At 53.8% G+C, this 15,082-nt stretch overlaps 2 protein-coding genes across 2 annotated transcripts; one reads left to right on the top strand and one right to left on the bottom strand.

The window, feature by feature from the left end:
• Positions 1-6,636: 6,636 nt before the first annotated feature.
• Positions 6,637-6,915, top strand: LRP88_12089 (uncharacterized protein; the record flags this gene model as incomplete). The annotated part of the gene is made up of 1 exon (XM_083248497.1): positions 6,637-6,915. The coding sequence occupies one exon, from the start codon at positions 6,637-6,639 to the stop codon at positions 6,913-6,915; it is 279 nt and encodes a 92-aa protein (XP_083095927.1).
• Positions 6,916-11,565: 4,650 nt separating this feature from the next.
• LRP88_12088 (DNA primase subunit PRI2) lies at positions 11,566-13,237 on the bottom strand (the record flags this gene model as incomplete). Its single annotated transcript, XM_083248496.1, has 4 exons — positions 11,566-11,728; positions 11,800-12,407; positions 12,456-12,959; positions 13,028-13,237. 4 exons carry the CDS (start codon positions 13,235-13,237, stop codon positions 11,566-11,568), a joined length of 1,485 nt encoding a protein of 494 aa, XP_083095926.1.
• Between the last annotated feature and the right edge of the window lie 1,845 nt (positions 13,238-15,082).

Genomic DNA, 15,082 nt, shown 5'->3' with positions numbered 1-15,082 from the left:
CCTGTCACTTTGAGATTGTTGATTTCCGAGTACCCGACATGTTGGTATGCGGATGCAGAGGCGCCCGGCGACAACGATATGCATTCTCTCCATCGAAATGCAGCAGGCGGTTCGAGGCACGACGAATGGACCCTGCAGAATTAGCGGATTCTTCCACAGGGTTCGAGACCCGAAAGCGAGATCCAGGCATTGCATGCACAAATGTATCGGCCGAGTTGTTCACCCACGTTGGTAGGTTGAGATAGCTAGCTTCGCCGTTCATATCCCAAACAATGGCTATTTCAAGTAGTGCAGTAACGTGTCATACAACCCTTGTTAGTTCATGTAAGGATGATACACCACGAAAAGAGGTTGGAGCTGTGCCGTCAAGCTCTTCAACTGCCGTGAATAATTAGTTTTGGCTTCAATAAAGGCAAGACAGTAAGCACAAGGGTCGGGCGGATCGTGGCTCGCTTGAGGCACAGGGAGCCGACTCACCGCTTGAGAAAACTCTTCCAGTCTCAAATACGTGGCGGTGATCGTCAGGTCGAGGCTTGAACAATTTGGACCCGGCTGCCAGTAGGGCGTTCTGGAATAATGAGGCTGTTGGACATTGCAGAGCACAGTCATGTCTAAGAGCACTTTTGCGGGCCGGCGATTGTTCTAGCTCGTATCAAGTCCATTCAGGAACCAAGCCAAGCAAGCCTGGGCGAGAGCTCGCTCTCGCATAGCGCACATCACCATGTTACCAATCTCCCCAAGTCTGGTAAGCAGTAAGCCAACGTTACACATGTAGTAATGTGGCTTTGTCAGGGCCGAATAAACAATTGAACCCCGTGCCCGTGTTCTAGAACTGCGATAGCAGCCAGCCAAGGCGGGACGAGTCAGGGACCGTAAGGCAAACGCGGCGTGGACGTTGCCGAAGTTGGGCGTCGTAATCCCGGGCGAGGCTCAGGTTTCGGGGCCCACCCCCGGCTTCAGGCGCCGGCCAAAGGTAAAATAGGGGACCTGCCAAGGGAGCGGTCGCTGGGGGTCTAGACTCTGTCAGTCAGCAGCGAGTAAATTGGCCCCGAGGACGCCTTCTTCTGCAGGAGCATGACCAAAAAGACTCATCCAGCAGCTCGTCTGACAAAGCACCGAGGCAGTGGATGGTTCCGTCGCTTCCGCCGTAGCCTTTGCCAAAACGCCATGGTTCCACGAAAGAAGCAGTGCCTCGGCATCGAGACAAGATGAGAGGGGCCAGTCCAGTCTGAGTCTCTGGAAAGACAGCTCAGGGGTTCACCGATCATTGCTCATCCCATCTCGATCCCTTGACGGGATGATGAGGCTTCCATTTCCACGTCTAGGTACTTGACACGGCGGCTTCTTCAGCGTGCCTGAGGAAATGTCATCGAAAACGCATGCTCGGGTGGGGACCGTGGGAATTGGGATGGTGAGACTGCTGGGGATGTGAAACGCAACGCGAAGCGGAGTGGCAAAGTTAATGCTGGCCGTCGACCTATTGGACCATCAAGTGCTGCGACTCGGGAGAGATAACGGACGGCCATCGAAGGTTTGGCAGGGGATCTCGGCCGATGGCGCTGATCTCGATCCGAATCCATCACTTGACGAAGACCCCACGGAAATCATGTTCGAGATCGATCTGGACGAAGGGTTCTGAGCGAAAAAGGGGAGAATCGCCAGTCCAAGGGAGATTCGATCAGTGATCGATATTTGATTGACGGTGAGGGGGTGTCTGAAGGGCACATGGGAAATCGTGGGTGGGAATCCAACAGGCCGCCGTTTTGTCTTTTGATGCATCCCTTTCAGCCCAGCAAACCCAATTGTTCCAGTTTAAAACGGTCACCAAGGCAGAAAGACGGAGCACAACCAACGAACGGGGATCATCAATGATGGGGATCGAGATACGACCTAGCGCGTGGTGTACCCAGCTAGACTGTCTCGATGCTGGCTCTCTGGGATGAGACGAAGATCAAACAGAGGCCGGCCTGTCACATCGTCAATCGTTCATCAGTTTTCCTTTGATTGACGGGCCTGTCCCTGGAGAATCGCCTCCCACAATCCCCACCGCTCGTCCTGCTCATCGGTACCAAGCACCAAGTAGAGTGTTGAGCCAGCGGCCAACACACCGGGTCTCACAAGCGCTCCCGCCAACCCAGACCAAGGGTACGGCGATCCTCTCTCGCGCCAGCTGATCAAAGGGGTTTCCAACCTGGCAAGGCGAAGGAAAGGAGAACTGGCACGTGGGTTGCGTAAGTGAGAGGGTGCCAGCGACGTCAGCCTGATTACCCGGATTGGCTGTGATGGGCGCTGCCTGGTGTCGAGATAAGATGGGATCTTGGCACCGGTGCAGCAGCCATGATATAGGATTGCATCATTTGGTAGCAGGACAGGAATCAGGGCAAGCGCCCATTCACGGCGTGATGGGAGACGGACCGGGATGACGAAGCGCCGTTGCGATCGGGCGTGATGGGCTGCAGACGGTCGACGGGCTTGCGTGCTGCCGGTGTAAGTCGGGATTGCTCCGGGCCATGCCATTCAGCCCGTGATGCCGTCTGTAGCCATGCTGCTCCAGTCTAAATGGCGGGATGGGTGACGACTTCAAGACAAAAGTCCGTGGACCTCTCGGACACTCTGGTCTTGGCACCACGGTTGCACCCAGAGCAGTCCAATCAAGGGCAGTGAAACCATCACGGATTGAGATTAGCAGAATTTAACAGACCATATCATAAACTTTGGGGTCTGCCGGACTGTCAATGCTCAGCTCAGTAAAACCGGCTTCTGCATTCAATTCTTTGTTGCAGATGGCATCAGACGCAAGAATCTGGTCATTTTGGTGTTGTCATGCTTCGATGGAAGGTATTCAGAAAACGTCAGACGGACGATCCACGACGGGTACTGAAACAGGGAACGGTGACCGCTCGTGAAACCGCGTGCACGTACGCATATCAGGGACAGACTGACTTCAACTTGACGTTGAAACGGAGCGGCAGCAGCTGGATCCGTCTGGAAGAGCTCCGACTGGGACAGTAACAAACCGAAGCTTGCTTTTTTGCCGGTTCTGCAATGCGTGTTGGAATCGGAAATTGGCAGGGCCATCAGGAGTGGCCGATAGCGCTAAGCCTCTCTGGGCCAGCACCTCAAACACCGGAACGGAAGGACCTTGCTTGGTTGCTCTGTCCGTCCTGGGTTTTCAGCTGGCTCCGTTCGCTGACTCCGTTCAGCCCTTGCCCTAGTTGAATATGAATATGAAGTAAAAGAGTAAAAATGCATAAACGGGGCGGGGCACATCCAGCTGCAATCACTTTGAGCCCAAGGGTCATGTGAGTCACGCCTAGCCAGCCAAGAGGCCGGGGGATCCAAGGGATGTGCGTGTATCATGCAATTTCCATCATGGCCCGCAGACAACAGAGATCAGGCATCAGAGTATCAACTAGCAGACTCGGTCAACACCAGACCCGGCGTGGATTTGTGCTTGGGCGAGCGAGCGTGATGAAAAAAATATAGAGGCAGCCCAACTGACCGGTTCAGGCCTCATCTTGCAAGGGCAGGGGACCTTTGATTCCTGACAACTTCATTTCAAATAGGTTATCGCGGCTGACGGGTACGTGCCTCTGGGCATGGTATGCGCTGCGCAGCACCTCATGCGCAACACCGGCAGCACAATGCAGCAGGAACATTAGCAACATCATCACCATCAGCAATATCGAAGCAGTCTCGGATCCCATGAGCAGCAGCAGTAGCAGCGCCGCAGTATTGAGCTGACCCGAGAGGCCGGACACCATCTATCCACAATCCACAGGAGAGGGCGCCCCGTCGAAAGGCGCGGGCAGTTCCCCTGTTGGTCCATTTGGTCCCCTGGAGCTCGGATCGCATGGCCGTCATGGTGGCTTTGTTCGTCCAGCTGGGCTCTTCGGTGGAACGTGCTGGCGTCTTCTGGTCCGGAGTGCAGGATCTGAAGGATGGAGGCTTGTAAGTGACGACCACAGCGCTTGAAACGCACCTCCATTCGATGGATTCCCTCGTTGGGTTTCCCGAGTCCTCTTTGCAACAGGCAATTTAGTCTTAGGTATCCAATAGAAGCTCTGCCGACCCTGTTGAACAAGACAACAGGGAGACAGTAAGTATCATCAATCTAATGGACAAACGGCGTCCAACGCGGCAGTAGAATTACTCGTTTCTGCGTCTGTCTGTTGGCAATGGCCCGCGATAGGCGTGGAAGTCTTCAGGGCAGAGAAACCCCATAGAGGATCCGCCGTCATCTGCGTCCCTGCCAGGGCTCACCACGCCTCGGGTATGCATCTGCTTGCCGCTGGACGCGAGCGCCTTGATTCATTCATCACTCATGGCTGGGAATTGCGAGACCGAGCAGGTCTACCGGCCGGCGGCTGAAGCGTCAATGCCGAACTGAACTCAACTCCAGAGAGGCCGAAATGTCGGTCCTTTGAGGCATCCTATCCTCGCAGCGCATCAACACGCATCCCGGTTGGACAAATCTGACTCGGTTCGGTGATTCTTTTTTAATTATCCCTGTCGGCCTTTTGCGCGCGTGCCTAGCTGGGCTGGACAATTGCCCGGGGTTTTGGTTTGATTTGAAAGCTTGACAGGGCGAACCTTTGAGTCACCTTGCCAGAGCAACAGGGGAACAACTCATCAGGGTCCAAGCCACAGAAACAAAGGTGATACAGAGGAAGCACGGACGAAAAGACAAAGTCAAGTTTGAGCACGGGACACATCATCAAGATGAGGCAGAGCAACATGAAGCACCCGGCGATTAGCTGAACAAGGGACATCCCGCCCGCACCTACAGTACCAGCACCAGAGCAACAAAGTGACAACAAAAAGGTCCCAAGAAGCGAAGCGAAGCATTAAGCTTTGTGCCGGTCGCTGACAGGAAGCATCCGCATGCCGAGGAGCCCGTCCGGATTAGACGGACATAGGAAATATCGGAGCACGGCATCGAAGCAGCTGCCGTCGCATCCCCGGCGACAAAGCCATCCACTGCAACAGCACATGCATGTTTCGCTGCCGCCTTGTGAGCAACCCATCCATGCTCCGTCGTCGTCAGCAATGTGAGCTTTTGGTTCCGTGAGAGGCATCCGAGACAAGCGGATGGTTCCAGCGAGATGAGAAAGTGCCAACAAGACGACGACAAATTGCATTTTCGTCTACACGACATGGTTTACAGCTTCACAAGGGGCGGGCGAAAATTGGAGACGTCTTGTAAAATCGGAAACGCCAGCAAAGCACAAGGGACAGTGTTACAGGCACCACTCTCTCTCTCCATCCATCTCCCCAGGTTACATACGCCTTAAAGTCTGAGCCCCGTTGATCGCATACGGCGAATACGCGGCCCTTGGCCAAAACGGAGCGCCAGCCCTTTGCCCAGAGCGAGGGTTACGGAGCGACGGACCAATGTTGGGGTTCAGAAGACGGGCTTCGCCTGGTGCCAAGAGCTTGACGTTGCATCGGCCAAGTCCCCATCCTCCTCCACACCCCTCCCCGTTCCGTTTCTCCCTTTGGGCATTGGCACACACCCCCAGAAACCAGACAGCCGTGGAGATGGGAAAGGTCGGCAACCCGCCCTGCCCGCCAAGTTCCAAGGCCCCCAGTGAACGAAGCTCCCAAGCTCTTTGTAGGACTTGAGCTAAGGACGCATGCAACCTGGGCGAAGGAAAAGCCATCTCTGGCCGTGCCAATTGATCCGGGAATACGCTTGCTCACCCCGTACTTTGCTTTTAGTTCGGAGGATGATGCCGTGACATGCTACTCGTTCATCCCTCGGAGGAGCACCGGCTTGGACTCGGAAGGGGGGGTGTGTGTGTGCCTTTTTTTTCAGCATCCCATGGGACCTTGTTTGAGCTGCTCAAGACATTGACCCGCTGCCGATCCCTACTCCACGACGCGCCGCTCTCCCTCGACACCTCCGTGGGCCATCGTCGATCTGGGCTGGGCGACTACGTAGCCAGCCCAGCGCCGTATCTTGGACTGTAGGCCACACCCCAAAAACCGAACGAACAAGGCCGAGACGGTGCTATTTTTGCCCAGTTTCCCGTCTCGTCCGTTCATCTCGTAAAGGAAAAACGAAAAAAGTTCCTTATTAAAGTTGATTCCGCCCCAAGAGCGCCATCACATCCAGAACCTTTTTACTTCCCCTCCACCAACCAACCCTCTACTTTTAATACGACGGTCTCCTCCAGGCAGGAATCAACAAGAAGAAGCTCGCACCAACCAAGGACCCTTCAATCTTCCCAGACACAAGCAAGCACCAGAATAACAAAACAACATCCTTCAGCCCAGCAGCCCGCCAGACAGACCCCCCTGCTGCGACCAACCAGACTAAGCCTCAGCCACCTGCAGAACCGTGCTGGTTGCTCGCCCTGCTCAATTTACGCGGTTAACGGAGAGAGAAATCGCACACGCCCCCCTTGACTCCTGTGTTCTTGTGCCTCTCTTTGTTTTCAAGGCTCCAGAGTTTCCAAGGCACCCCAGGGAACACACTCGCACACCACCCTTGTTCATCGCTCAAACCAAACCACGTCCTGCCCCCAAGGCGAAGCACAAAGCCAGCGCATCCCCATCCACCCAAGAAAGACAAAAAGGTCCTGGTCCGCCCTCCACCCTGGTCAGTTTCGAAATATCTATAATACATCGGCCATGTCCTCCTCCAGACCTTCCAGTCACCACTTTGGTTCTTCCAGCTCAACATCATCAACACCATCCTCCTCCGACTCTGACGTCTCGTCCACCGGCTACAGACACAGCATGGACTCAGTACAGCTCCCCATCGCCTCGGTCGAGGTGCTCCGCTGCATGCGATGCGCCCGGTCCGTAGAGGCTACCAGCACCGACGACCTCTCCTCCATGGGCATGGTCCGCATCGCCCACAACCTCTACTACTGCGAACGCTGCGCAAAGATGGTCGGATACAAGTAAACGGCGCCAAGGGGAACACCATCCTCTTGAACAGGTTCACTCACAAGTGGACTCTCGAATACGTTTTATCATCACCATGGATCTTGGGGTGGAGGAAACAATTGCGACATGACATCTCGAGGCATCCTCAATACACGCGATACCGGATGCCAAAGACAACAATTCCATCTCCAACACCCTGTTTCCCACCAACCGGCGCAAGGGATACCAGCTCGACCAACACAATGCCGCGCATGCAACCCTTCAACGCCAGCCATCATCCTCCACGATGAATGGCATCCCTCATCGCTCTAGGCAGTCCTTCGGTCCCGACACATGGCAACAAGGCACATGGTTACATCTATCGGTCAAATCACAAATTGCACGCTGGACGGATTCGGCAAATGGACGCCGAGCAGCAACACAAAAACCCAACCTCTTTTTCCCGCGACACAATGGGTATAACCGGACATGACTGGGCATAAACCCGGTCACCTATCTGGATTGACTGTGTGCGCGCGCAACACATTTGATGCGCCGCAGGGGAGGGGAGAGAGATGCACACGCGCGCCCGCCTTGGGCTGAGCTTCAGGCGAACCCTCATGATTGGGCGCGGCATGTCCGGGATCAAGGGCTTCGTCAGCTCCCGGATCAGCAACTCCCTTACCACCCATGGCACATGGCTCAGCCGGCCTGGCCTGGGTAGGAAAGCAGCGAAACCCCGCGGAGCATCACTGCCTCTTGGGCAATCAACCCCTCACAAGGAGCTTCTCCTACTCAGGAGAGAAACCTTGTGTTTCTTGTTATACTATTTCCCCTCACGACTTTCATGTATCTTTTCATTCTCGTTGGATGGAGTTTCAATGCTTCAATCAATATCTTCTCTTGTATACCCACCTTTCTTGTTATCAAATACCCTGTCTATTCCCGTCGGGCGCTTCGGATATGTCTTCTTTTTTTACTCTGGGCATGGGGCTCTGCATCCATCGTGAACCATGGCCTGGTGCCTGGCACGGATGCAATGGATACATAGCAATGGGATGGCCATTTGGCGTCTCCAATTGGACAGTTGTTCACTGAATTAAAAAACTTGATATCATGTCATGTTCTCTCTCATCCACTATTTGCCGTTGAACCGTGCTTCCTCGCTTCCGTGATGCCCTTGTCCACCTCGGCCCAAGTCAAAGCCCTTACCCTTCTCACGATGCCCTGGATGTTCTGACACCTGACCAGGTAGGTCTGCCATATTGGCTTCAAACGTCTCTCCCTCCGCGCTACGTACGGACCGCCCTGTCGCATCACTAGCCGCAGACGCCCAGCAAGGGTCAGGGATTCTATTTTTTCTACCCAACGGCGTCTTTTCGTTCTCCTCTGCCTGGTCTGAGCCAATGAGAAATTCGTCAACTTCAACTGCAGCCCAAGACGCAGCCTGGACTCGCTGTCTCGCGGACACCCGATCCTAGTCTCCAGGGCCAGCCGCTGACGTCGCGGGCTCCTCTTTGGCTTCAGCGGGGAGGGCAAATTAAGACAGAGGCCTGAAGTGGAGAGAGCCCAGCTAATTCACACGAAAAAACAAACGAAAAATGCCAACTCAACGACGGGGGGACTAAAAGCAAATTTGCTGGCCCAGAGTGGGAATGGGAATGGGGACATGGACGGTCTCAGAAAACCCTCCTTCTTTTGCCCTGATCTCCTTTATTTTTGCGTGTGCCTTGTGTGTCTCTCCTCCCCCAGGTTTGGCTTTTGTCCCGCCCTTTCTCCACTTGGACCGAGTTTACTTTTTTGTTGATGCTGGTTTCGGTTTGGATGGTGGATCTTGAGTCAAGTTTTTTCAAGACTTGCTCGCCTCATCTTGAGTTTGACTCTATCCCTTTCTTTCGTGACTGGCGGTCTAGACTGAGGCAAGTACGGAAACATTGCAAGTTCATGATATGGCTCTGGCGCATGTCATTGGACAGCCGGTCAAACCATCACCAGGACGATATGCCAATCTACTACTCTCATCACATCAACTTACAAAAGCCAAAACACGCTTGGCGGGGAAGCTTGTCTCCCTCCTTCAAACCCCAACTGCAAGCAAACAGCTGGACTTTCCCCCTCTCGCCAAAAGTCAAAACGTGCATCACATCCTTGGATCCTGTGTGCAGCAGCTCGAGGGCGATAGAGACCGTTGCCGCGCCGCTGCAAGCCATTGTCACCTAGCCAGGCGCCATCTTTTTTGGGAGAAGCCCTGCTCCGCGCGGGAGGGGGAAAGCGGCAGCAACCAACAAGCAATACAACGGTACAGTAGCAGTAGAGAGGTCGAGACGTAGGTCACCTGCACCTCTGCATCCCCAAGCATCAACTCCCCAATCCAAATAGCCATGACTGCAATGACAAAGAAATGGTGGCGTAGAGTCTAAAAGGCCTCACGGGGGCATTTTTGCCGGCATGCAAAAGCAAGCTAGACTGTACTCGTGTAAGCGAGAGGGCTTTTTTTTTTCGCACTGGGAATCTCACAAAAGCCCATTCAGCTGGAGTGGGATTTCGTGAAAGAGGGGGGACTCGGCCAGATTGCCGTTATCCTTCACCTCCTCGTTCCCCCCCGGCTCCGGAATCCGAATAGTCAGTCAAGAAGCGGGCGTCGTCCGTGGCGGCGGTGGCTGGCAAGATGGCGCGCCGGAAGACCGAGGCACCGAAGCTACAAGACTGCAACAGTGACATTCATCCAATTCCATGATAGCTGCAATTCTGTCATATGGGCGGTATCCAAAGCCATCCAAAGCCCTGCCAAGCTTTTCTTGCTTGACCACAGTAGCCCTGATGGATCGCCCTTATGTCATGTTTCGTTTCCCTCTATCTCCCTGTAAATCCCTGCACAGCCGTTTTAACCGCCCCGGTTTATTAACAGAGTAAGGTCAAAACTCGAACCAAAATAGCAGTCAGATACAAGGGTGTGTCTCGCAGATACGAATACCAGGCCCTGTGCCGAGGCCACCGTTCATTGGAAAGATTGTGAGAAATGCTGCTGCCTTTTTTTGCTACGGCTGATGCTGCTGCGCCGTGAATCTTGTGTCTCTTGTCGGAGAGGGTGGTGGGCCGCTGGCCAAGGTGCAGTTGACAAGCCGGGGAGTACGGAGTAGGTGAGATAAATGCAGGTCTCATTTTAAGGATGGGGTTTCAGAGAGCAACAACAGGCAAAGACATGTAGCTGCAACTCTCATCAGCCAGCCATCCAATGCGTTTTGCATTTTGAGTTGCGATTTGACTTGTCCGGTGAAGGCCACCGCCGGCTGCCTCACCGGCCTTGCTCCGAGTCCCCGAGTCGCCCGTCCGTCACGATAAGCGATGCCGAGTCTCGTCTCTCCACGGTGAAGCTCACTTGCCGAACCCCCCGAGAAATCGACACTCACCACGTCAGTTCTGACGAAAGCTCAAACTTGAGGTTCCGTCTAGTGCAGAACCGTTTCCGTTCCCACCGTAACGGACCCTCCCCGGTGAAGATGTAACTGCGCACTGCACTGCACCTTTTGCGTGCATTAAAATATCCTAGTCTCCCCCAACCACCCCCATCAACCACCCCCGCCCCGACTCTTGTCGGCACAGCACTGCGTGTTGCTTACAACGCTGCATGACGATGTCATAACGGGACGGGCACAGACGCCGGTACGTCGATTTGGAAGAAAAAAAGGGCTAAAGTGTCCATGACGTTAGAGTGAACTAGCTTGAGGGTTCTTCATGTGCAAAGGGTTTTTCTCTGCTTTCTGACAGCTGTTGACAGCCTCCCTTCTTTTGACGTCAAAAGGTGTGATGTGATGCCTTTGAAAGAACTCTCAAGTCCTTGAGGGCAGTTTGAAAACGTGTGGAGCATGGATGAGCGGGAGATCATCAAAGAATCGACATGACGGCCCAGCATCTGATCTTCAAACTCTCTGCAACCCGCGATATTCGAGGCTCCATCGAAAAGCGTCATATTCTCCGCGTAATTCCCAGCACATGTAAACACACAAACCATGCATGCGCCAATTTCTCCCGTTGCATCCTCGTGTCTGAATACCCTCATTCCGTCCCTCCCAACACAGGAAGGCCCCTAAAAAAAGAGATCAAGACAAGACCCCTGGTTTCTTGCTCACTGACTCCCCTCTGTCGTCATCCCGTCCGCTGACCTCATCGTGCAGAACGAAACCCTTCTACACGCCCCCTGCGACAAGGCTTGCTTGCTTTACGTTGCATCGACGCGGGAAACAGGGCGGCCGCGGGTGTGGGTTTGCTTTGGTTGGAACCGTTTGTCGACAGGGGGGCCGGTCAGATAAAACGGTGAGTTTGAGCTGGTGAGGCGTGCGAGCGAGGCAGGCCGCGTAGGTAGGCGGTGATGAGATGGCAGCAGAGCCGTTTCGTGGTGACGTGGGATAGGTTATATTCGTCTTAGTGCTGAACACACGCCGTCAGACTTGGCGGTCAGCAGCTTATTTGCTATCTCGCTTCTAGAAATGTTCCAATTCGTATACCGATGTCATCTTCATTGCTATTCGACGGTTGAATACACCGGCTGTATCAACCATGTCCTCCAACGCCGTGCTCCGTCATATTCCTACATGTCCCGTCCCATCCCATCCGAGAATTACCATATACCGCGGCTTACAAGTGACCCTGATCCAACACATGATGCTCATGTCATAACTCGTCCGTGCTTCAACCCTCCATGTTCACATCCGTCTCTTTGCCCAGGTTCTTGAGCAAGAAACTACGCTTAAAGTACTCATTGGGATGCACCATTGTCTCGAGTTGGTTCTGGGTCATGACACCTTCATCCTTAGCCTTCTTCATCTCCGCCTTGTGTAGGTATTCAAAGACACTGTGATAGTTAGTAAAAGTCCGGACCAAGACTCGTCTGGTAAAGAACGCGTCGAGGGGTTAGATGCTTACCGGTTACACGCCATGTGATACTTTTGCTTGTCCTTATCATCCTTGATACCCTGAATCACGGATCGATCATTCACGCCCATGCTTTGCACCAGCGCTGTGAGGTTCTCCAAGCTAAAGTGCCTATACGGACATCCGTGAGCCTCGCCGGGACCTGGTGGATGCTCTGTGAGAATCTTTTGGCAACTGAAGGGGCTGTATCCGCCTCCCCTCCGGTTGGAATCACCACCAACATCGCCATATGTATGACGGACATTGTACCGGTAGTCCTTGTTGAAGGTATCGTCGGTAATCTTGTGGAAGCTGCTCCTCCAGAACATGAGAGACTCCTCCAGGTTGAGTCCAATGCCCTTGAGGAAGAGGCCGTATTGTAGACGACCGTAGTGCTTTAGGTGGGCGTCGCGGCGCAGGGAGCGATGCAGATGGGACATGCAAGCCGGGAAGTGTTGAGAAAGGTTGTCGATGTTGGCGGCGCTGATATGAGCACCAGGCACGGCGGCTGTGTTGGACGAGTACGCCGAGTCTGGAGTGATAAAGTTCTTGGAAAGGTGGTTAAGGATAGGAGTAAGGCGGTCGTCTTCGTCGAGTCGAGGTAGTGCACGAGCAGTCAACTGCCAAGGTTAGCATTGTATCCAAAAGGTGCGAATAGGCCAACTAACCTCGAGTTGGCGTTCTAGCCGTGAGCTGAACTCCCCAATGACCATACCAGTCTGTTCACGCCCTGGCACGAATGCCTTGCCAGCCTTCAAAAAGACCCTCCGGCTCTCGATCAATTCGGGGACTCGCTCCCAGTCCACCTTGAACCACGAGTCGTCTTCGGCATCCCCTTTCCTGCCGCTGTTGAATGCGGCCAACTCGGCAGCGTACTCTCTCCTCTCATCCTCTGTCACATCCTCGCACCAGTCCAGGCCCAGGGTCTTGACAAAAGCTGATCGTTCGGCAAGATCGTCATCGTTGAGCCGGAGACGGAAAAGCATCGTCTCGACACGGGTGAATCGGCGTCGCAGGTCTTCTGTGGATGCGAAAGCTAGTCGAAGGATAAAGTGGCTGTAGTGATCTTTTTGTCGTTGCGCGAAAATCTTGCCCGAGCCCGAGCTGTTCGCCTCAAGGTTCAGATACTTCTTGAGGATGGGCTTCATGTGCGTGGCCGTCTCGGCGGGGGACTTGTTGCGGAACGAGCATGCTTCGAGCTCGGCGAGGACTACCTGGTGTTAGAGACGAAGCAATTCACTTCAGAGGTAAAGAACTTGCCTCGAAGTCTGTCGATGGCCCATTGCTCAAATTGCTCAAGCGTAATGTCTGCCGTGGGAGGGTCCGCGTAAAAGTTGAGGCGATGAGGATAGTCGAGGTCCTTGTACTGGGGAGTAGCAAACTGCTTCTTGCGATAGTCGACGACATTTCGCCTCTTGGGGTCGATTCGGTTAAAGTCTTGCCGCAACATGTTGTCGTCGTCTTCGTCGAGCGTTGCTATGAGGAATGTCACAAGGTGAAATTCTGGCGTGGCCAGGGAGATGACGGGGGGAAGCGTAAAGTGAGAGACGCGACTTTACGCGTCGGGTGTCGCGAGGTGGGGCCGTGTTTAAGAGCCTGTAGACCAATCATCAGGCGCTAAATGCTGCTCTCCAGTGCCCCATCTGCTGTGGATCTCGCCTGAGGGATCCATCACGGTTCCCCAGGGGACGCGAACAGGCGGACCATGATCACTTTGATCACTTACCGGAGGGGTTGCTTGACAGGGCATTGAGATATACCTAGAACCTGAGCTGTTGTTCATAAACTCATAGAGGGGAGTCATATTTATCTATGATTAGTCTTGTTTTCGGTGGTCAGTCTCGAAACATCCAGCTCTAGGTCCTGGGGGATGATTCAGAAGATGCCTCAGTGGGCGGGCACCTATCGATTGGGTCCTGAGGTATCATGACCTCAACGGCAAGTTCGCAACTACATCTCATCGTCACCATATAACTTCTGGGTTTTCAATGCAACAATACTGGTCCTTTCATCAATCTATCTCATAAATGCCACCTCAACTTCGGAACAGATCAAGGCCTCAGGAACCAGCAACATGTTCATACATGGTTCCTTTCAGAATCCCTCCAGCTGTGCGTGCTTCTACTCCCCCTTCCTCCTACTCAAGGCTTACCATGCATCGCTAGTTATCTGGCCAGACTGATTCCAGCTCGTGTTTACTTTTCAAGCTTCCCCCTGAGATACTTGTACAAATCTCCCAGCATGCTCAGCCCATCGACCGAGTTATGCTTGCGTTGTCCTGTAAGAGGATGCTCGCTGCCTCCAAACTGTTCCATCTACGAGTGCCTGATCGCGATCATCACGTCTCCCGCTGGAGCTCAGAACCACCAAACCCCAAGGGAAATAGATGCTCGTGCTCCCTGACGGAGGATTTGCTACAGCGGTTCCGGCCAGTCGATTCTCGGGGTCGGGTGAGTCGCGCCTGGAGCTGGTGTCTCGACTGCAACAGATATCACCCAAAACGAAAGGGATATTGGGGCGACGTTCTGCGGAAGATGAGTACACAGGACTGGACCGACACCGATTATTCACTCTGGGACTCAGGCGTCTACTGGTACAACTCTGGGTACAAAAGACAATGCCCTTCCTGTAGTGGGAGAGAATCGAAGTTGCGCATAGCAGAGATATAGGATAACGATTGACGCAGAGAAGATGATATCCAAGATTTTCCATATTAACTCTATTTGGGTTCTTGGATGCCTCGCGAACCATTCTGCAGTCATTGTCACTCGTCGTCTCACCCATGTGTTTGCAGGGCCCGCATGACTTGGGGCCGATTCCTAAATTCTCTCGGTCGGACCTTCTTCCCCCGCTCAAACCCGAGCCTTCAAACCCAGCTCCCTTTATTCCACTTCATTTCATCCAGCTTGCGCCAGGAAAGATTACACCATCAAAATATTGTTACGTCGGTTTTTTTGAAACCTAGGGCCATGGTCCTCCTGGTTGAAAGACGACGCGCTTGCAGACCCCTTTCTCCAGCGTCTTTTGTTAGTGCCGGTGGCACAGGCTGAGCCCGGCCATGTCTGACCCCATCGATATCCCTCTCAAGAGAAGCCGCCTCGGAGGGGCGGCTCATGGGACTCGCCCTTTTCCAGAAGATGAGGGGCCATACATGGGCTATATCGAAATATTTCAAAAGTATAGAGGCTAGGTTCTCCCAGGGCTTCCTCCTCAATGCTAACAAGTCAGTGGCCACATCTACCAAGCCGTGTCCTCCGGCTCTGGCAAGTATATTACAGTCGGTTCACGATGCGAC

This window comes from Fusarium phalaenopsidis (assembly GCF_050370095.1).
Source record: "Fusarium phalaenopsidis strain FUZ10S chromosome Unknown contig_32316, whole genome shotgun sequence".
NCBI lineage: Eukaryota > Fungi > Ascomycota > Sordariomycetes > Hypocreales > Nectriaceae > Fusarium > Fusarium phalaenopsidis.
Note: the sequence above shows the minus strand (reverse complement) of the source record. Positions and strands in the feature narration are given on the sequence as shown.